This window comes from Rhineura floridana, chromosome 2 (genome assembly GCF_030035675.1).
Source record: "Rhineura floridana isolate rRhiFlo1 chromosome 2, rRhiFlo1.hap2, whole genome shotgun sequence".
Classification (NCBI taxonomy): Eukaryota; Metazoa; Chordata; class Lepidosauria; order Squamata; family Rhineuridae; genus Rhineura; species Rhineura floridana.
The window spans coordinates 10,586,858-10,609,798 of record NC_084481.1 but is presented as its reverse complement, the minus strand read 5'-3'; the positions used below and the strand labels follow the sequence as shown (position 1 = coordinate 10,609,798).

The 22,941-nt window shown below is 41.4% G+C and overlaps 1 protein-coding gene across 12 annotated transcripts in view; it reads right to left on the bottom strand.

Annotated features, from left to right (window-relative positions):
• HDAC4 (histone deacetylase 4) overlaps positions 1 to 22,941 on the bottom strand; it is a 247,008-nt gene that overhangs the window by 138,186 nt on the left and 85,881 nt on the right. For all 12 annotated transcript variants that reach the window (XM_061607760.1, XM_061607759.1, XM_061607767.1 and 9 more), the window contains 3 exons: positions 21,702 to 21,852; positions 9,181 to 9,301; positions 6,739 to 6,860 (listed from right to left, as the gene is read on the bottom strand). In XM_061607760.1, the coding sequence (XP_061463744.1) occupies positions 6,739 to 6,860; positions 9,181 to 9,301; positions 21,702 to 21,852 (394 nt within the window). The remainder of the gene's footprint in view (positions 1 to 6,738; positions 6,861 to 9,180; positions 9,302 to 21,701; positions 21,853 to 22,941) is intronic.

Below are 22,941 nucleotides of genomic sequence, written 5' to 3'. Positions count from 1 at the left end.
GGGGCAGAAAACAGAAGCTTTTCTGTTAATTATCAAATGCATTTTAAAAATTTTAAAAATTTTAAAATTTGAATTTAAAATTGAAAATTTTTAATTATGTTTTATTGTGTATCTACATCCACTTGTATTTTAACCTGTTTTATCATGCTGTACACCGCCCTGGGAGCTTATTGCTATAGGGCGGTCTAAAAATGTAATAAAATAAAATAAATAAATAAATAAATAAAAGTTTAAATCTTAAGGCATCCAAAAATGTATGAAACCTAGAAAGAATCTTTTCATAGAGAACTGTTGCTACATTTATGCTGTAATCCTAGGCACACCAACCTGGGAGTACGTCCCTCTGAACTCAATGCAACTCATTACCAAGTATCTGCACACAGCTGAAACTTAAATCTGGTGATACAGAAACAAACACTAAACAATTCAAATCAACAATTCACTAGACAGAGCCGACAAGTTAACTCTTTTAAATACAAAAAAAGAATATGTCTACTGTTACTTATTTACTTACAAAATTATTTGAGAGTTGCCTTGTAGCGCCAAAATGGCACACAAGGAGACTTTCCATTTTAAAACTTTAAAAACATACAGCTGGAATTCTAAGACCACTGAAATAGTTAAGCTTCACTGAAATAGATATCTGAGGTTTTAAACTTAAAAAAACAAAACCCAGAAAACATCTATGTCAACACAGTCTATTATCACTATATAGCATGTTGGGAGGCCTGTGGCTGAGGGAGAAAGACTAACATCGATGCTACAATGGGGTCCACAGTTAATACTGCAAATTAAGGGACAGCACTTAGGCTGACTTAGGCTGGATGTCTAGGCAAAAATCCCCCGCAGAAAACACTCTTCATGTTGCAGCAAAGTTCAGTCTACTTAAATTGCCCCCATACTCCCTCCCTGGCCAAATGCAGCAACTTGGAGGAAGAAATGGTATCAGCTCCTACCTTTGCAGTCCATTTGGGTTGGGGGACATGCTGTTACCCAATCACAGGTTCATTAAAATCCTGGATTTCTACATTATTTTCTATGGGTAGCTGTCGCTTCTGTCCCAGGGGAGTTGAAAAGTGGTGTTCAAAGTCAACCTAGAAGGTGTTTGACTCTGGCTTCTACAGATTAATGGTCTCAGCAATTTTGTAAGACAGACGTAATTAATAAAGGTGAGCTCTACTGTTGGAAATAAGCATCTCTCTATTTTTTTCTTTTAAATAAGTGTTTTGTTGAAAGAAAGTTGATATTATGTTAACATGGCCAGAGGGCTTGCCTCTATCTTACTAGGAACAGGATGCTAATCGAAAACAGTTTTCTTTTAGCTCTGGAGTATGAATATTCCAGCAATGTTTTTGTTTTAAAATATAGGTATAGAGCGGTGGGTTGGTGGTATGAATGTATGTATTAGAGATAACAAATTACAAGTGGAACTTGTATAAAAGAAAGAACAGAAACGTAGGGTGTAAAAATGCAATTTTACACCCAGATCGTAAACATTGAGCAAGTGGTGCCTGCCCACAAACTGGTTTACACAAAACATTAAACTTTAAGTTTGAAACATAATAGGGTTTAATGTGCACAAGCACTCTGCTCCTCCCTCACTCCCAAATACGCAATCAAACTATGACCACAAGTCACAAGGTCTGTTTGTGGCTTTCCACTTATGATTTGTTCAGAACAATGAACCTACCTAAGCCCAGGTTCACACATCACAACAAACCAGACTCTGGCTTGTTTCCTCCCCTGCATGGCATAATCAGGAGCAAGGGACAAGCAAAATCCTTGTATATGTTAATGTCAAATAATCATGTATGGTTTATGGGCAAACTGGGCCAAAGTCTTTCCACACAGGCAATGCATCAAATCATCTTTGTGGAATAGTCACTGACTCTTCATAAAAGGTAGCCATATTAGGCCAACCAAAATGTCACAAAGTAGTGTGTAGTCTTTCAAGTTCTCCCAAATTCTCTGACAAAGAGTTCTGGAAAACTTGAAAGCTTGCACACTATTTTGTGGTGTTGTATTTATTTATTTACATTCTAGACCACTTTAAAATATTAAAAATACTTATGTAGTATACAATAGAACACTGCATAAAATAAAGCATAATATGAACACAGTAAAAAGAGTAAAGATATAGGAACATCAGGAGGTACAAAAAATCCAACCTTACAATTCAGGAAAGGCCTACACATAAAGTTAGCCTAATAAATATATTGCCCTAATATGGATTTTGACTATAAACCAAACAGAAGGGAACCTCCACCATAGCAATTCTTCTTGAAAGTGCTGAAGCATCTTTTAAAAATAAGTTGTGTAAGTTATGTGGTAGATGTATGGATGTTAATTCTCCCTATAAACAGAAATGTTACTTTAGTACTGTATAGTGTTATAAGAATTTCTTGGTGCAAACAATCTTGCATTTCAAAAATTAATCTGACACCAGAAGCTACATAACAGTTCATTTACACTTTAATTATCTGTGTACAAGTCAATTGTGGGCTCTAGTATCCACATGAATTACAGCATTCACTTCCAATATTTTTGGATGAACTCTTAATACTTAAACCACAGCTATTCTGCTAGGCTATTGAACCGTGCTTACTTGTTTACTGAATCCAGGGAGGGAGGGGGGAGAGAGCAGGAGAAGCACAGTTGAAGCTTAACAGTACCTGCTGAAAGATAACACATAATATCCGAATTTTACCCTATATTTAGGAATTTGACAAGATAGGAGTAAAAAAAATACAGCACAGAGGAACTTTGGACCGTGACAGCAATAGGAAGTGCAGGGTGGGTAAAGATGTTAACATGATATTTTACTGATCACAAGGAACGGAGGCTCTCACTGACTTGCACACCCACACTGCATTAAGCACTTTAAGTTGCTGTGCAATTTTCGTAATAAGTCACTTAATGCATTCATGAGTTCATTATCAGCTCGCAGAGGAATATTTATTGGTAAAACATACCGCTAGTTTACAATCCAAACAAATTTGTTTTTAACAGAAGTGTTAGAGTTACAGCAATTTCATCAACATAGCAACACTTTCCCCACAGCTTTGCAAAAATAAAAAAGCATGCTGTACATTTTGCATATTAGAAATAATACCCTCAATTTTCCTGTTTTCTAGAACCACAGCATTCCGCAGGAAAAACTTTCTTTTTGTAAATAGTACAGTTAGCAAACAAGTACATAAACATGCAGCAGACAGATGCAGCTTCATGACAATATCTCAGGAGTCAGACTGACCAAAACATCACTAAGAGGAAATAACCTGGACATGTATTGAGAAATTGAACAAAGAAAAGGAAAAGGAGCTTGATCACCAGTACCTGGATCCTAATCACAATCCAGCATACAAATTTGGTTCTCTATTGTCAGGTGGAGAAGCGGAAAGCAAGGCCATATTTTCTGATTTCCATGGGTCCTGAGCCACACTTTCAACCACAAAATATTTAACAAAATTTATATTGCACTTGATTGTAAAAAGCCTCTAAGCAATTTACAAAAAAATTAAAAATTATCAGTAGAACATTTAAAAACAAGTAATTAAACATTATAAAAACAATTAAAACACCAAAAAACTAAAAATATTAAAACACATCAACATCTATTGCGTCTGCATAGGCTTGCCTAAACAAAAAAGTTATAAGCAGGTGCCAAAAGGAATACAGTAGGGCCCCACTCATACGGCAGGTGAGGTTCCAGACCCCCGCCAAAAAGCAAATCAGCTGTAGCATGGGGGTCTGGAACCTAACCTGCTGATCGTGTGGGAGGAGGAGGAGGAGATCAGAGCTCCAGCCCCCACTCCAGCTGATCACCCCGCTCACGCCGTATTAGCAGAACGCCAAAAAGCAGGGCACCGAGAAGCAGGGCCCTACTGTACAGTGAAGATGCCTGCCTGATGTCAACAGTCAGGGAGTTCCAAAGAATAGGTACTCCCATACTAAAAGAACAATTTCTTGCAAGTGCAGAAATATTATGTGGAACCTGTAACAGTGCCTTTTCCATAGACCAAAGTGCTCATGTAAGCTCCTTCATTCATCCCACCACTGCATCCAGGCACCGGGTCCAGGACCCACATGCTCTCTCCTGATTTGGATGTTGTGGAGAAGTAAAGCTAAGTGTCATCAGCATATTGAGGACACCTTGCCCAACACATCTAATGACTGCTCACAGCAGCTTCATATTGATATTAAATAGCATTGGGGAAAAGATGATACCCTACGGCATCCACAGCACAACTGCCAGGGAGCTGAAAAACAATCACCCAACGCTACTCTCTGGACATGGTAATACAGTACCCCCGACTCCCATTCCATGTGGCCAGTCCAGGATGATACCATGGTCAATGGTACTGAAAGCTGCAGAGAGACCGAGAAGCAGAAGCAAGGTTGCACTCCCCCTGTCCCGCTCTCTGTAAAGGTCATTCATCAGGGCAACCAAGGCTGACTCAGTCTCATGACTAGGCCCGAATCCAGACTGGAATGGATCTAAATTATTAGTGTCATCCAAGAATGCTTGCAGCTGCCCTACCACTACTCTGTACTCTACCTTCCTCAAGAAGGGGGTATTTGCGATGGTCAATAGTTATTCCAATACAAGGGGTCCAGGATCCAGGGCTGGTTTCTTTAGGAGTGGCCTCACCCACCACCTTTTTCAAGGCCACAGGGACCACCCCCTCACACAATGAAGCATTAACCACACTATGGACCCAACCAAACCCCCTCTGATAGACTTAATAAGCCATGAGGAACGGGATCAAGAGGACATGTGATTGGATGCGTAGCCACCAGCACCTTGTCCACATGAGCTGACTTCATAAGATGAAACTGATCCCACAACACATCACCCACTCCAGCATTGGGTACTTATCTGAAACTGCAGCAACAGCAGAGTCAAGGTCATTCCAAAGTCGAGCGACTTTATCTTCAAAGTATGTAGCCAGTTGGTCACAGACAGAGTCAATAACCTCCGGACTGTTCCAAATAACTCAGCTGGCTGGCTACTGGAAGATGCAATGTATGTTGCAAAATGAGCCTTCTTCGCAATCCATATTGCCACATGGTAGGCACAACTGTGTGCTCTGACCAGTGTTCAGCTGGCTTGTGTGAGACTTGTGCCACTTGCACTCTAGTGTTCATCTGGCTTGCTTCATAGCCCGAAGCTCCTCAAAATACCAAGGAGCCACTCAGGCTCCACAACATCAGAGAGAAGACTCGGGAGCAATCATGTCAGCCTCGCTATGAGACCAGGGCTTTGACAAGATTGTCAGCTTTCTCTGCTGGGAAACCTCCCAGACCATTCACAGACACATCACGTTCCATCCATCTCCAAGGACAGGCCATCCGAATAGGCCCACCACCCTTATAGGTCCAAATATTATATGCCTCCTACCTTTGGTCCATCCCTCACACCACTTGGAGTAAAGATTACAACAACAGTATGCCCTGCCCAATGTATTGGACCAATAACCATTTAAGACAGTCCCATTGTTGTCATGGAGGCCATGAAGTCCCATGCTGGCCCACTGGCATCCTCCAAGTCACACAGAACTATCATCCTGGGGTTCTCTAACACCATGCGAGAGACCCCTTATGCCAGCTCAGTCAGGGATGCCGCTGGGTAACAGGGTGGTTGGTAGATCAGTAGTATCCCCAGTCTGTCTCTCTAGCCCAATACCAGATGCAGACCCTCTAAGCCCATCCCAAGATCAAAAGGTTTCCTGGTGAAGGAGATGATGCTTCTTTGGACAATAGCAAGACCCCCTCTCAACCCTCTAGTCTAGCCAGATTCTGTAACAACTACCCAGATAGGCACAGATGAGTTAGGTCAGGCCCATTCAACTCACCCATTCAAGGCTTGGTGTTGCTCACCAAGTCATCCCCTTTATCCACGATCAAATTGTGGATGAGTATGGCCTTATTATGGACTGACCTGGCATATGGAAGTCTGCACTACAAAATAATATCATCATCTTCCAGTTCCGCTGTCAAGTGAATTTTAAATTTTCATAATGAAAGTTATGCAATGAGGCAAATTTGCATGACTACACTTGCTTTTTTTACTCTTACTTTTGAGGTTTGTTTGGATTTTTTGTTTGTCTTCAGGTTTTAGATTTTTTCCCCCTTCTATTTCTGGTTACTGGAAAGGGGAGCTCAGGTCACAATTATCTTCAAAAGTGAGCGGGTTCATGCAGAAGATGGACATGGAATGCATATTAACCTGAGAACACAATTCAATACTAGAGGTGTTGTTCCATGTCTTTCCACTGCCTGAGCTCTGGTAAGTGGGTATACAACACAGGGCCATTTTGCCCATTACATCACAACAGAGTGTCTTCCTGAGAAAGGCCTAACTGGCCCAAAGATTGTTTGCTTTTCAACATGCAATGAAAACATAGTTATCTGAGGGCTTTGGGAGAAAATGCAAGCTGATTATTCTATAGTTGTGTTTCTACTCATGTTTCACTGATTTCCACGTTCTGCTGCTGTGTCTTGTTATCTTCTGGCTGTGCTATTTGCTGTTTTCTTTTAAGGATTTTGTAATGTTTTACAGTTGCATTTTTAATGTTAGCCACCTCTGGTGTGACAAGAACAGGTATACATATTATAAATAATTAAAAGCATAAGTACATGAATGAACAAACAAACAAAAAATAGATCCAATTCCTTATCTAACTTTTTCAAGGAAAAGTTTTATCATTTTATGTGTACAAAGTAAGTAGGGCTTACCTGTTTTTCTGAGTGGAAAATCATCTTTGGAATCATACATCCCTAGCACAGGATGATTGTAAGTTCCCGTCACTCCACTTTGTGGTGGTGAACTCTGGTCAAGAGAACTATGCTGTGTTTTCCTAAGGAAAATGTGATATTACAGAGGTATTAAGTATATACTATTTCTCCCTTAAGAGCAAGTATACTGATCATTAACAAGGGCTTCACCAAACAGCTTACTACCCCCAACCACAGATCTACTTCTTACTGGTGAAGCCACAGTCTTCACTGAGTTACTGCATTGGTGGACATAGCCTTGACATTTTGCTGAAAGGCATCCAGCACAAATTAGAATTAGAGCCACTGTGAGAGAGCTGGTGAAGAATGTCCTTTAATAGCTTTAGCAAAGTTCAAGTTGGAAGCTGTCAGCTCATCCATCCACAGGGAAGTAGTTCTTGCAAAAATCAAATTGTTAACAAGATGCCTGAAGGTATGGGGAGGCATCCGCATAGTCTTCTTGAGGACCATCTCAAATTTGTTGGATGCATCCTTTAGGGCCCTCTGTGGGAGGGATTGCTGGCAATGACAGGACCACAACTGGCACAGTCATTGATAGAACTTTCAAGCACTCCATAACCACTTCAGAGACCATAATTTGTTGATCAGCTGATGTGTAGAGATTGGACTGGCTGGGTGAGCCACTCTGCCAAAAAGATCCTATTAGAAGACTCAGGAACCACAGAGGGTTTTACCGGGTTCCTGAAGAAAGACTTGCTTATCCCCTTTCAGAAGTGTTGGTACATGCCCTACTCCACTCTCTTTCCCCTCCACCAGCTAAAGAATCTGAATTGCTTTGGACAACAGTGTTGGGAGGGTTCACTCCGAAAGAGCCTGTTCGATGGCTGCCCAGTTTGTTCCTCTTCCCCCTCTGAGAGTTGTTCTTCCTTTGCTTCCTCACTAAGGGACTAATACAAAAGTGAATTGATTTTTCCATGTATGCATTTGTGGACCACTGTCCACATATGAGCGCTTTCAATTTTATGCCTCCGAAATCTATCTTGATGTTTCGTGTCCACACTAGTGCTTGACACAATGTATTTCTGCCTCCCCTAAATTACTACTTCCTCAACTACCATGACTTCCAGTAACCTGAGGTCTGTTGTGGGTACATGCAAGGTATTAATTTATCACCAAAGGAGACTTTTTTTAAAATAGGAAAGGGGGCTTCACTCCTTGCTCTCCAGGCAAGGGCAGGCAGTTTTGCTATTTACCGGCTCTGCAAAAAAAAACCCCAACTGTTCCCGCCATCCTTTATGTAAAAAAGCTAACCTAAGCCACAGGAGTCTCCTGTTCTAGGCCAAAGTGAGAAGTAGAATGAATGAACTGCGTAGCACAAATCTGCAGGCACGCTGAGTGGGGAAAATCCTTCTGAGATGCTGCGTCTGGCCTGGTAGGCAAACTTCAAAGCCTCACCTCTGGCTGCAGTTCTTCCTTACAGCCGACTCAAGACAGAAACTGGCCACGGCTGTAGTCCTGCTGCTGCATCTGGATTCCTCAGAGTTGTCTGTTCTAGAGGGGTGGGGGAGCAGGAGGCCAGGAGGAGGCTGCTGAAGATGGGAAGTGCAGGCAACTAAGACCATTTCTCTCTGGAGCATTCTGGCAGAAACCCAAGAGCTCTCCAGTGCAGCCGGGGGGAGAGAACGGGAAAGCAGGATCTCGCTGGGCTTTACCACCCCCATCACAGTCCATTCAAGGAGCAGCAGCCAGGCAACCTGGCCAAGGCCTGCGTGCGTGCACGTGCGGACACGTGCGCTTGGAGCCTTTGTCTGACCCTGGTGGCAGACTTCAGAGCCTGTGAAACCTGAGGAGTTCCCCTTGCCTATTTACTGGAGGAGGAAAAAACCAGATCATCATCAGCTCTCCAGGGCACTGTTTTCTATTGGAGTCCCAGCTAGCCCCCCTCGCGTATAGGGGAGCTGATCTCTAGACCTTCCCTCACAACAAGAAAAACCCAGCAAAGCTTGGAGAAAATTAAAGAGTGCATTTGACCCACAAGCACCCACTGCCAAGGCAGGACAGGGAGAGGAAGTGGGAGCTGGGGGAAGGAGGGACTGGGAGAGGAAGCGGGTGCTTTCCTTTCCCACCTCCTGTACCAGCCATTTCTTCCGGAAAAGCCAATGTTATTTTTCATACAGCAGTTTTGCACAAGTGCAGTTTTGCACGAAAGAGCCATTTGAAAAATAAAAATAAAATAACCCACAAACATGACTTCAGCAACAAGAGGAGCAAATAGGCAGATTGCATCCTTTTCTTTGGGGTGATGGAGTCCTAAGTAACTGGTAGCTGGAGTAGAGTATTTTTTTCAAGCAGGGGAAGTAGGATATAAGATTCTATATCCTTATATCATCTATTAAATTATCAACAAGTTGTCAGAAACTAGGATGGACTAAGCACACTTACCCATACCAGAAGCGCGGGTCATTGGAAATGCAATGGTTGAGATTCCTCTGGGCCAAAGCTTTCTTTTTATTTAAGACAAACTCTTGTAACTTCATTTTTACTTCTGTGCTTGCCACTGCACCTGAAATACCAAACCGGAAGAAAAGAAAATAGATTTAACTAGCACTCACTACATTAATTTGAGACCTACTTCATGAACTTACAAAAGGTTATCTGAAGCTTTTAATCAAACTCTTTCAATATTTTAAGTTATCAATAAAGAATTCTCTGTTGCAATGACGAATGGTACACAATTACAACTGATGTTTGGAAATGGAAATTTAATCAGAGATTTATCTTTTTCCTATGAAGGGAGGAGCAGCTGAATATGATTTTACGCACAAAAGTATGCTTAAACCAAAGCACTTATAGAAGCTATTCTAGCCTTCTCTTAATCAAAAGCATTTAACAAGTGTCATACATAGTCAGGTCTTTTTTTAAGTCACATCTGCAGGCAAAGGTTGAAGATGAATGGCTCATGTACAGAATCTGTCTTGGAAAATATTTCAAATAAGGATCTTTGTTCACTATAGCTGTGTAAACGAAGTTCTATATAATATTTCAATTCACAGTCAATCATCTGTTTTGTCAAACAGAAAATCTGGCGTGTAAGGAAGCTATATATTTTCAAAGCCTAGAATTGCATTTCTAGCAGCATAATTTCTAATCACTGTTTACTTCACAAGATACCAGTCTATCAATGTGTAGACAGATTCTTATGCTGTGAGACTTTAATAGAGCAACAAGATGAAATTTTACTGTCTTGCCATCAGCATGACTCTTTTCAATCTCTGGGTTCTCACTATGTAGCTTTATTTCTAATGTGGAATAGCTACTTTCCATACTCAAAAGTACTGCAGGGAGCAAGAATGGGATCTGCATACCACAGTCACTGATTTGAGTAAGATTTTCAGTGCAACTGTTTAGTATTTTTAGGCAATTTTGAAGAAAGTTCAGCCACTGGTTGTAGTTCTGAAGTTTTTCTAGAGGTTATGTAAACCATGTTACTTTTGTCCAAATTGTTGTGCTCTGGAGGTAGGCACATTTTCTATTTTTCCTTTCAACATTTCATATATGAACAGATAAATCTTGTTTTATATAGAGTTAGATCACTGGTCCATCTTGCCCTATACTGTCTTCTTTGCCCAGCAGCAACTCTCAGGCACAGATCTTTCCCAATTATCAGAGATTCTTTAACTGAAGATATCAGGGGCCTTCCACATGTAAGTAACATGCTCTACTATGACCTATGGCACTTCTGATCCACATCCATATTTGGATTCTAAAATATGTCAAATAGACATAAAACATTACTGTATTTATAGCAGCTCCTTCTCCATTTGACTAGTTTCTAAAACTATGTTTGATATCTGTCCAGTACTGCTCAATATGGCCAACAATATAACAAGTTCACCAATCACTAATGCCAAAATCAGGATCTTAGTCTCAATGTAGTAATTAATATGGCTGCAAGCTGAAATATGTTGGAAAATGTTGAGTATACTTGAGGAGATCCAGAGACTATTCCTTGATTAATGACCATTCTTTATGAAAGTGAAGCCCAATTAGTCTGGCATGACAACCACTGGTGAATCCACACTCTCTTTGATTATATTTTCTTCTATATATCTCATTATTATTTTCCCTAATATTTGTTTTAAGTCTTTACATATCACTGACATCAAACTAGGACTGTGTAATTGCATAGCTCACTTTGATTCATCTTCTCAACTCAAGCAAGTCATTAACAGTTCTCAAGTTGAGTCATATCAGATTAAAATTTCTTGTATCACTTGTAATTTCACTATCTAGCAATTTCAGTGTTCTTAGATAGTATGTACCTCCATAGATGTGATGTATTTATTTTAAAAACTTTTAGTCCTCCTTCCAAATGGGGTTTTCAAGGGAGCTTAAACTGCATTATAAAATAAAATAAATGATAGAACACACATAACAGGAAAGGCTAAAAAGAATAAGCAAACCGCTTACAGTTAAAAGGCGCTAAATATCTGGGTGAACAGCCATTTCTTTCCACTTAGCACAATGCCTCCAATTCCAATCCAACAAAGTCAGTCCAGAAGGATGCCATGGTTGACAGAACTGAAAACCATTGAGAAGTCCAAGAGAACCAGAGTTGCCCTTCCACTTTCAGTCTCTTGAAGCAGACATCCCATCAGGATGAACAAGAGAGCTTCCAAACCAGAAAAGGACCTAGATTGAAATAGGTGACGTTTTGTCCAGAACCAAGTGAAGTTATCAGCTTGAGCACCTGGACCAACAGGGAATATTTGATACCATATGGTTGTCACCAAGATCATCAGGATCCAAAGGTAGCTTCCTCAGACATGGACCTATGAGCATCTCTTTCAACACAGCCAGAACCTTTATTCTGCCATATGATTAACAGGCTATTTACTCGTTTTTTAAAATAATGAAATACATTCCAAAATGTTAACTTCCAACTCACTTTATTTCAAAAGCAGTAGCTTATTAATTATGTATATAATCTCTGTATTTACCTTTAATTGGACTGTTGTTTAGTGGAAAAATGGAAGCTCTCTCAAGCTATGCAATATGTCGTCATTCTAAGACAAGCTCCCCATGTCCCACCTCTGTGGGACCTATGTGCCTTTACAGATGAAGATCTCATTCATGCAGCTACAGATAACTGTTAAACTGAAACAAGTTATACCACATGCAAGCAATGTTGTTCATAAAGGAGGTAATAAGCTCACTGGAGAAAAAAGATCTACTGTCTTATACAATAACTAGTTCATCCTTCAGTGGTTCTTAACCTTTTCCATTGCCAGCACCCCTTGGATTTCCAAAATATGCTCTCGCACCCCCTGAAAAAACACAGTTCATTTTTAATTTTAATTTGATTTTATTTTAATGTGTGTTTTCGCTTCTATTTAAATGAATTTTTAAAATCTCGCCTCGCACCCCTAGAAAAAGTGTCTCGCATCCCCAGGGGTACGTGCACCCCAGGTTAAGAACCACTGCTATCACAGTAATTTACAGACACCAAGGCAAAGAAAGTAAAGTATCTTTGCAGCTATTGCTTCAAAAGATGTATGTGAGAACTAGTCAGCACAGAAACAGAGTTCATCTTAGGCTCCAATAACCTACCCTCCTGCTTTAGTAATCTCAAGGTCCCATAGATAAGGTCTCACTGTGCCATCCCAGCAGGACGCCTCCTGAGTGCCAATTGTCAAAAAATAAGATGAGTCTATTATTTCCCATGGGAAATAGGCACATAAAAATCATTTAAGCAAAAACCCCAGAGAGTTCTGGAACGTAATTAGCCTCCTGTAATCTTCAAAGACTAATTAAGCAAAAGGATCCCCAGGACCAAAAAGGAAGCATAGGTATTAGGTGTGAGTCTAGCTTCTCAGAAGGTAATTTATGCCCATAAAAGATATATCCTTAGCACACCCAATAATGCTAATGCCCATTTCCAGGCATGTGAGAAACAGCAGGACTATTGCTGCTGTCTCCTGGGCCGATATAATCATTTGTGAATGGTCAGTGATTACCCTGAAGTTCATGAAGTCATTACTACCAGTGGTGCACATGTTATAGATGACAAATACAATAAGCCTAGGAAGAAGACACCTCAGAGGCCAATTATGTGAAGAGGATGCAAAGCCACCCAACAAAATATATAACGTATCTTGGATCTCCAATTCCAGAAAACATTTTGTTATTACATTTATGTACTGCCTGCCTTCCATGGCACTCAAAGTGACATACATAAATATCCCATAAGATCTTCCATTCAATCTTGAAGTGCTAGCCATCTTTACATAACATCATTCTGGTAACTGTTAGATGGCCATCAGAGGTTTCTTTCCCCATGAGTGTCTCTAGTCTCAAAAGGGAGAAAAAGGATGGAAAGGACATCAATGGAAACCAAGGGAGAAGAGTTTTGTATATATTTCAACTAACAGACTGCTCACAGATACAGAATGTGTTAAATAGGGGGTTGTCTCCCTGCTCCACTTCCAAGACAAGATCCATTCATACGTTTTCCCCACTTTATTTGAAATCTCAAATTAAGCCTTGTTTTTAAACAAAGGCTTTTGATGCTAGAAGCTATATTTTATTTAACAGGACCAGTTATTTCCCCCTGCGAACCCTGTCCCTTCACCTACCCAAATATTTCCAGAATCAATCTTGAAATAAACTTCAGAACATGGAACAAATCCTCCTATTTTTCAAACAGTATTTTATGAGTGAAGTTGGGAGGGATACCCTATAGGATTTAGCCAACAATCCTAGTATTAAAGACTGTGAAAATGAATGGATAGATCAGTCTACATGTAGTCCATGGACTGGTAACCTCGAGGCTGGATTACTGCAATGTGCCCTATGCAAGGCTGCCCTTGGGCCTGGTTTGGAAACTTCAGCTGGTGCAAAATTCAGCAGTCAGACTGCTGATTCGGGCATATGGCCGTCAACATGCAACACAACTCTTAAAGCATCTGCACTGGCTGCCCATCCACTACCGAGCAAGGTTCAAGGTCCTTGTATTAATTTACAAATCCTGAATAACTTAGGTCCAGGGTATCTTAGGGACCACCTGAACCCTTATATCCCAGCTCAATCACTGAGATCATCTGCAGGACTGGTGTTGGTTGGCCCCCAAGTTGACGAGGCTCATTTAACACTGACATGAAATCGAGCCTTCTGTGCAATCCACCTAGTTCTCTGGAATGTTCTGCCAACACAGATTCAGCAGGCACCTTCAGTTTTAACTTTAACATGCCTGCTGAAAATCTTTCTGTTCTGCCAGGCTTATGCAGGCAGTTAAGAAGATGTCTTTTTGCAATAGTTGACCTTTGTTTTTATTGTATTTGTAATGGCTTTAGGGTACGGTGCTTTGTTTTGTTTTTGTTTGTTGTAAACCATTTTGATGCTTTTAAATGCAATAGCGATATACAAATATATTTATAAATAAATAAAATAAAAATAAATGTCTTTTACATGAGTTACCCGTAAGTCCATTCCATACCATCTTCACATTAATTTGCAAATTTTGTTGGGGGGGGGGGGTTTCTACCAGTACAAAAAGGTTGCATTCAAAAATATGTATTTAATTCTGTTCTATTTTTTCTTTATTCAGTTTCTATATAAACATAGATAAAGATATATCTGAGAAAAAAGGCAAAAAATAAACACTTACATGAATAGAAACATTTTTTACAATTTTCTAAAAATACATATTTGAAACATTCTTTGACCTGAGAATTACACTAGAATATTCAGGAAGTGCAAAAGCTGGTGGATAGCTAAATTCCAAACTGCACGTTAGTCAGGGAGGTATGCATTTTGGAATTCACAACAATGAATTCCCCAAATATGGATAGGCAAGACTGAAGCAGAGGCTGAACAACTGGGTGCGCCAATTATGTTTCCTGTGCTAAAAGACCCCATAATATTAGAATGATACTTGAAGTACTTTTTTTTTAAAAAAAGCCTTTCCTCCAAAAAGCTCAGAGTGGCATACGGGGCTTTTCCCACACTACCACCATATTTTACCCTCACAAATCATCTGTTAGGTAAGTTAGTGACTCATCCAAGCTCTTTACTGATTGAAATGACCAGATTCTATGCCATCACTTTGCAGATCCACTGACACAATTGTCGACAGAGCCTCTCCCAACGTACTATGAAAGGTTGGGAGGAGCAATCTGAGTCATGGCGGTTACTACTGGAGCCCGCTACCTTTTCCTTCACTGCTCTATCTGGAGCGGTGGATAGGTAATAGCTGTGCCTGCTTGTGATGGGCGAGCGTGGTGCTGGACTGGAATCCCCAAGCTCTTTTATGTTTGGTTCTGCAGTGTGATCCATTTTTGTCTGGTTGGTATTCGATGTCTGTATGGGACTCCTCTGTACCATGTAGCTAGGGGAAATGGTAGGGGAAACCCCCTCCTCTACATGAAGTTCTTTTGCGCTGTAAGTTCAAGCTCCCAGATAGGGAAGTTCAGGATACAAAGCAGCTTGGACTGCTCCTGCACTTCTTTTTTATCATCCTGGTCTGGAAAAGAGGCCCATATCCAAAACTGAGGGAGAGGAGAAAGGGCTAGACGAAAAATAAACCAAAGATTCTACAAACCACGGCCAGATAAAAACCCGTATCTCCGGACAAAGGCAGAAGAACTGAGAAGGGACTTCCCCTGGTTTTGGAGACAATAAATCCAAGTAAACATTGCCTCTGAAGGTCAAAGAGAGCACTCCAGTATCCTGTTGTCACAATGACCAACCAGATGCCCGTGGGAAACCCATAACAACAACTCTCCCCACTTGCAATTCCCAGCAACTGGTATTCAGAAGCATACTGCCTCCAACAGGGGAGAAAGAACATAGCCAATGTTGCTAGTAGCCACTGATATCCTTGTCCTGCATGAATCTGTCCAATCCTTTTTTAAATCCATCCAAATTGGTGGCTATCACTACCTCTATCACTAACTATGTGCTGTGTGAAGACTTTCTTTTGTATATCCTGAATTTTCCAACATTCAGGTTCATTTTGTTGAGAGGGAGAAAAACCTTTCTCTATCCACTTTCTCCATGCCATGCATAATTTTATATACTTCTATCATGTCACCATTTACTCACCTTTACTCTGAACTAAAAAGCCCCAGATGTTTTAGCATTTACTTATAGGGGAGTTGTTCCTTCCCCATGAACACTTTGGTTGTCCTTTTCTGAATCTTTTTCAGCTCTACAATATCCTTTCTGAGTGTGAGGTAATCAGAACTGTACACAGTATTTCAAGTGTGGCCACACCATAGGTTTGAATAAATGCATTATTATATTGGTAGTCTTATTTTCAGATTCTTTTCTAATGACCCCTTGTGTGGAATTTGCCTTTTCATAACAGGTGTGACACACTGGAAGTTCACTGAAGAGAAAGGCCACTACTCATTTTTTTAAAAAAACCTTTGCAAAAACAGTCCTAAGTAAGGTTTATTCTGTTTTAGATAAATAACTTTTTTTAAAAAAATCAAGGGAGTGACTATGGGGTCTTCAATATCTCCTGAGATTGTCAGATAAAGTTTAGGCACATATGGAAATAAAACTTATATATGCCTTAGCCAATCCATCCTATAGGATTGGCAACAGTCTATTATGATGGTATTTTCCCCATATGGGTGGTAATGAAAAATTGGGGGATACTGAGGAACTAGAGTTGATTTTGGTCTAGATTAACATTATGAAAATAAATTTAGGATTAAGGTAATTCACTTCCTGGATGTCTTCTTTTTTAAAAAAGGATGGATAATTTAATGACCTCATCACATAGAAAAGCCACTGTTAAAAATAAAAAGCTTGCTTGAAAGACTGCCAATGAAATATGATAACACAAAGGAAAGTTTTGAACTGAAGGAGAAAGTTATGTTGACAGTGAAACAATAAATGAGATCCAAAAGACTGATGTGTCTACACACTAGTTTATCTTAGGAAGCATTCCCTATTGTGAAAAGTAACTTATGATAACTTAAGAATTAAGAACTTGAAGGACAGATTTATGCAGCCTGATGCAACTGTAAGAATGCCAGTAAACTGCATGTACTGCCTGCAGCAATCTCTGCAGGGTCATTTTCCACCTGGTGCTTGTACTTGCTGTCATTCAACTTGTAGAATAAAATCCTCCATTCACCTTATTAACAGTAAGATAAAACTGAAAACACTTTGCAGCTCATTAAACGTCTATGTGAAAAACTGTATGTGGGAAACAAATAGATGTTTTAGCAAAAGTATAGGGAATGTCAGATCAAGTAATACTGGTGTTATCACAAAGCTACAGTACTTATTTGAGGGTAACAGAGAATATGGACAGTAACAGGAGAGGAGAGAAGCAGGGCAGGGAGGAATTAATAGGTTTTCCCATATGTCACCTGTGAGCCCCTCCTAGGGAAAGGGCATGTTGAATCCATGGGGGATTAGGCCCAACTGTGAGTCCCAATTACTACCACAAGCATTAAGAGTACAGTATGTTTGATTTTATTGACGCTTTAGCCCTTACTCGCTCCCTTCCCCTAGGCTCCAGAAATCTAAATCCCCATACATGAATTTACCTCTACAACAAATCCTTTTCAATGCCTTCTGCCTGTACTCTCATGGGACAGCTGGTACAGAGTGCTGTCTATTTCCTGTGCCAATGGTGGGATGGGGCTAAATGCTGCTTCACTTCGCAGTCCTGTGGCTTTCCAGCAGCCCATTTCTCCAGGATATGGGACTAGGGATAGGCCTAGATGTCCTCTGGCTGACCTTTTCAGGACACTCTAGGGTTGATTGATTGATTGAGTTTATTTATATGCCACCTTTCTACAGCATGCTGTGCCCAAAGTGGCTCACAATGAACGTTCAAAATATCAAATACAAAGCGCTGGGGGTGCGGACAGAAGCAAGTTTACAAAAGCCAACAATAAATTCAAATAAGACAAAAATCAACAATTTTTGTTGATATAGAATAAATCATATTACAAACTGATAGCTAAATTGGATCACCATGGCAGTCAAGCAGCTCAGCCAACACACATGCATCTGCTCCAGCTACAAATGCAGATTGTAGAGTCCATCACATTTCAAAGGCCCTGGTGCAGTCTGGAGTCATGGGAATCCTACCAATTCAGAAGTTCCCAAGAAAGGACTGCAAGTGGCCAGTTGATGAAGGCCAGCATTCAGTAAATTCTGAAGACATAGACAATGTAGAAAATTAGAATCATACATGGAGATAATTTTGAGGTAGGTGTATGTACTGTGATCTGCCCACCGTGAAGATCTTATGCAGATGAATCCGATCAGCAGCAATAACATTTGGGCCACTTTCAGCATGGCTGAGTAAGAGCCTGCAAAGCCTCTATCCAGCAACCCAGAGTCCAGCCCGAAGGCAGAAGACGGTGCAGAGGAGGGCCCCGAGGTGCCCCTGCTGGTGGTGTTGGTGCGGATCACCCACACTCCATGAGACATCTTGCTCGCGCCTTTTCTGGCTGAGGAGATGGGGCGAGCCCCCCTCTTTTAGCCCACTTTCGCTAGCCCTGGTTAGCCCCAGTGGGTCAGTCCTGCAGTATCCTTGCCCCAGAGGGTTTGGAGGGTCAGGGAAGCCTCTTCTCCATGCCCCCTCTGCCTCCCAATTGACAGAGGAAGAAACTCCAGGAGATCCTAGGGACAGCAGCTCCTCAGGCTTCTGCTCCTTCTCTACCAAACCCTCCACCCTCCAACTGCAAGCTCTGGGCTCTGATGCTCAGCTGCTGCTGGATATCTTCATCAGTCCCAGGAACTAGCAACTTCTGGCTTGACTGAATGAGAGACAGCCCTGACCCCTACAGGAATGGATTTGGATCTTCTTAAAGGTGCTGTGCCATATGCTAAGCCAGGAGACAGGGCCGGCTTTAAAGGGCAGCCAGGTTGAGCCCTGGCTGAGGGCCCCGCAGCCCACTGAAAGGCCCCTGATTACGGTGGGGGAGTAGCACTCCCCTTCTGTGGCAGACTCCCTGCCGCGAATCACAGGGAGGGAGCTGCCCGCCTGCTCACTGGCCCGTCCACTCGCGCACCAGCCTGCCTGTGCCTGCTCCCTCGCCCTCCCCCCCACCTACTCGATTGCTTGCTTGCTCACCCACTGTCCTGAGGACCTCTCATTATGGTGGTAGAGTAGCACTCCCCTTCCACGGCAGGCTGCTGCGGATCGCAGGGAGGGAGCTGCCCGCCCACTCAACGGCCCACCAGTGCCCGCTCGCTCACCCTTCATCCACGCCAGCTCCCTCGCTCACCCTCCTCCTGGCCGCTCGTTCACTCGCCATCCCGAGGGCACCTTGTTATGGTGGGGGAGTAGTGTCCCCTTCCACTGCAGATTGCAGGGAGGGAGCTGCCCACCCACTCGCCAGCCCACCCGCCAGCTCCCTCACTCGCCCTTCCACCCAACCTCCTGCTCCTCCACCTGCCTGGTAGGTAGGTGGGGCGTGCGTGCATGTGCCAGGGCCCCAGCATGCCTGGGGCCAACCCTGCCAGGAGGAATCATATTTGGCTGATGTTATTTCAGCACTCAGTGAAGATGCATCTGTTTACACAGACTTTTCAAGGTTTTAAAGAGTAGCCGTTTTAGCCTTCTCTTTCTAGCTGTTTGTAGTCATCTTTATTTGCTGGCATTTTTAGATTTTTTAAAACCATTTTTAATGATTTAATTTAGAGTTGTACCATGCCCTAGTATCAGTATTAATGAGGGGCAGGCTAGGAATCCTTCAATTAAATAAAGGGATACCTATAGCATCTGAAGAACCTCCTCATTTAAAACATGGTTTCAAAATGCCTTGATTTAAATCAGTCCATCTGCTTTCCATCCCATAATAATTACGGGATGTCTCACAGCAGTCCAATATCGCCTGCCAGATTCTGATGAAGATGGAAAACTATAGTTTGTCACAAATCAGAAGCAGAAACGTCTAACCTCACCTCACACACTAAGGAAGAACCTGAGGGAACAGATGAGCCTGACTCTTATCATTGCTCATTCTCATAATATCAAATGATAGTTTCTCATTATGTCTGAAATGAGTCAATAAGATTTTCATGCATTTGGGAAATATATTCTGAGCTGCTCTGGTGTTTAAATCCATTTGCACTGACTACAATTTTTATCTGCATTCCAAATCTTTCCTTCTGAACCTTAGTTAGATCTCAGCTGTGAAATTTTGAGCAGCTGTTTATTTATTTTTAAAAAATTGTAAAATTCTTAATGAAAACACCTCTAAGCCGTGTACGTAAAAAATATTAACAACTATCGATAATACACAAATAAAATCAGAAAATATTAAAAACAAATATACATAACTCATGTTATATGCCTGGATAGACTTACTAAAATAAAAAAAGCTTTTAAAACAGCATAGTGAGGGTGCCTGCCTAATGCTAATAGGTGGTACCATGCTGCAAGATGGACTCCTAGCATATTTAATATGATCCAGTTTGCACTCCTTCTCTCTTTATATATAATGATAGTTTAATCTGTATCAATTGTACATAATGAATTTTTGTATGTCTTGTATATTTGAACAATGTTAACAGCTGTTAGAAACAAAACTGAGAACATATGAAGTCTTTGTTTTCCTTGAAATCTCAAGTAATCAGCTCTTACTAACAGCGGAAATGCAAGTGCTTTCAACCCAGTGTGGCCCACTATACATTTTATTTAGAAAGGATTTATTTAGAAAATTTATAAACCACTTGCTCCAAATATTCTCCAGATTTCTTTATGCTTCCTGTTGCAAAGGCAGTTCTCCACGGCTGGTTTGCAGGTTGCACAGGTAAAATCACAAAGCATGCGAGTACTTTCCATACCAGTTCAACACTTCTATCAGGGGCAACACCATGGCTTGTGCTGTTCTACATTAGCAATGCACTGCAGGAGCCACCCCAAGAAAGCATTTTTGTAACAGCAACCACTGCTCAAAGATTACATGTAAACATGACCTAACAGTCAAATGTAAAACAGAGTATACGGAGCTGCGGCACAAAAGTACCTAGCTATATGCAACAGGGCATACCTAATCCAGTTCCTTATGGAAGCAGCACACATGTGCAGAGGGATTGCTAAAAGATGAAAAAGAGATCTCTTTCTCCTCCCTACACCCCTTGGCATGTATGCACGGGAAAGCAGGCACCATGCAGGGCCACTATGTGGCCAGCTCCATTATTCCCACCTAGCATTCAGTCTTCCTTTTTACGAAAATATAAGTTAATTGAGCTCCTACACTGAGTAACTTGCTTCAAGCAGAAAGGGAGGGGGAGGGAGGGATGAGGTATCCATCAGGAGTGTCACTGCCACATTCCATGATGGGGCAGCGGCAAGGTCTGGCAGAGCTACTCCCACAATGCCCCCACAATGCCTAGGCCTCACTGCCATCCAGTCCCCTGCACCGTCCTAGTAAGTGGCAGCAATGTCAGTACCAGAAGGCCAGCTCCAAAGTGCCACCCCTTCTCATCAGCCACCGGCAGTGAGCATAGACCTCTTAATCCCAAACAGCCATATGCACCTATATGCACACTCCTGGTGGTGGTAGGGAGCAGAACTCATATTGTAACAATTCAGGTATACAAATATATAAAGTCACCATCTAATTTTGTAAATAGCTATACAAATATTCATAAACCAAACAGTTTGTAAGAGTAGCAACTTTGTATACACCAGTGCCCTTTGGACAAATTAGGATAGCAATAAGAAGATCTTCCAAATGTGCTGTCTTTTAACATTGAAACTATTATATCCTTTTCTTTAAATTACTTACTTTCTTTAGGTGAAAAGCATAGCAGCAGTCAACATAAAAGTTACTGTGAGCTTTTCTTGGAGGAAAGCATCTCTATGACATAAGCATTGCAATCTACTGTAATCTACATAGTAATCAAATAAAAGTTGTCCTCATCATTATTCATGTATCACTGTACTTATCACTGGCATCATCTTTCCAGCTGTCACTTACTTTCTTTTCCTTTCTCTTTGTTTTTAAGTTGCTGCAGTTTCTGTTCTCTGTGCTGCTTCTCTAACTCTTGCTCCTGCCGATGCTTTTCCAACTTTCTCTGGTGTTCCAAGAGCTCCTGCTGATGTTTCATTGCCAAAATCTCCTGTTGTTGCTGTTGGGCCAAGAAAGGGAGGGTGGGTAGGGAGTAAATGCACACAATCTTTGTCCCTTCAGTGTCTTAAAATTGCCATCTCCTAAGCAACAGTCAGAATATAACTTCTGAAAAGCAAGAAAAGAACCCTAAAATTCCACACAAGGGAATAAGGGAGGAAGCTTAGCAAAGATTAAAGTTTAGCGATTGTGCACTAGATATGGGGTAGGAAACTTTATTGGCCTGCCAGGCCAGATCCTTATCTCCCCCCATCCCTACAGGCCAACTTTGATAGGAGGGTGGGACAACCCATCTATCCATCATCTAACATCATAATGAAGTGAGATGATTCACATATACCAAACATCCTTTGTGCAACACTTGCCAAATGTCCAACAACCATCTGGGAAAGTGCTGAGCACAAGGCTTGCAATACAATTCCACAGCATTTCCCAAATACCCGACAACTAGTTGTTGGATGCTTGCTAAGTGCTGTGCAATGGAGTTTTGCAGGCACTACTCCTTTAGGCCAAGCCCCACTATAACCTGCCCCACACCTGACGTCAGGGCAGGTGGGCATGGATTGCCCAAAAGGGCCTTGCGGGCCAAATGGGGAGGCCTGGATTAGGCCTGTAGGCTGGCACTAAACATTTAAAAACAAAACCATAATCTGAAGCATTTAATCCTATATAATTAAATAGTTGTATAGAATGTTCATCATGGGTTGAGTGAGATCCAGCTGCTCAGTCACACTCCCTTGCTTAAGAAGACAATCCCAAGAAAGACCAAAGATCAGGGCAGGAAATGTCACTTTAATAATCCTAGCACCACAGAGGTATCTGTGCCCGATACCAAACTTGGGTATCATTTTTATTTTGAGAATTTTTTTGTAAATCACTCTGAGAGCATCTCAGAGCTATAAAATGGGATGTAAATATTTCTAATAAATAATAATTGATCTGTGTATATCAGAACACCTTCAACCTGTTTCTTGAAAGCCCAAACCTAGAGTGGATAGACTCCTGTTCGTTTAACGATTAAGTTCTACAATATATGTTGTTACTGGGGAAAACAGTACAGTAGAAAGCCACCTGGAATAAAGAAGGGGTT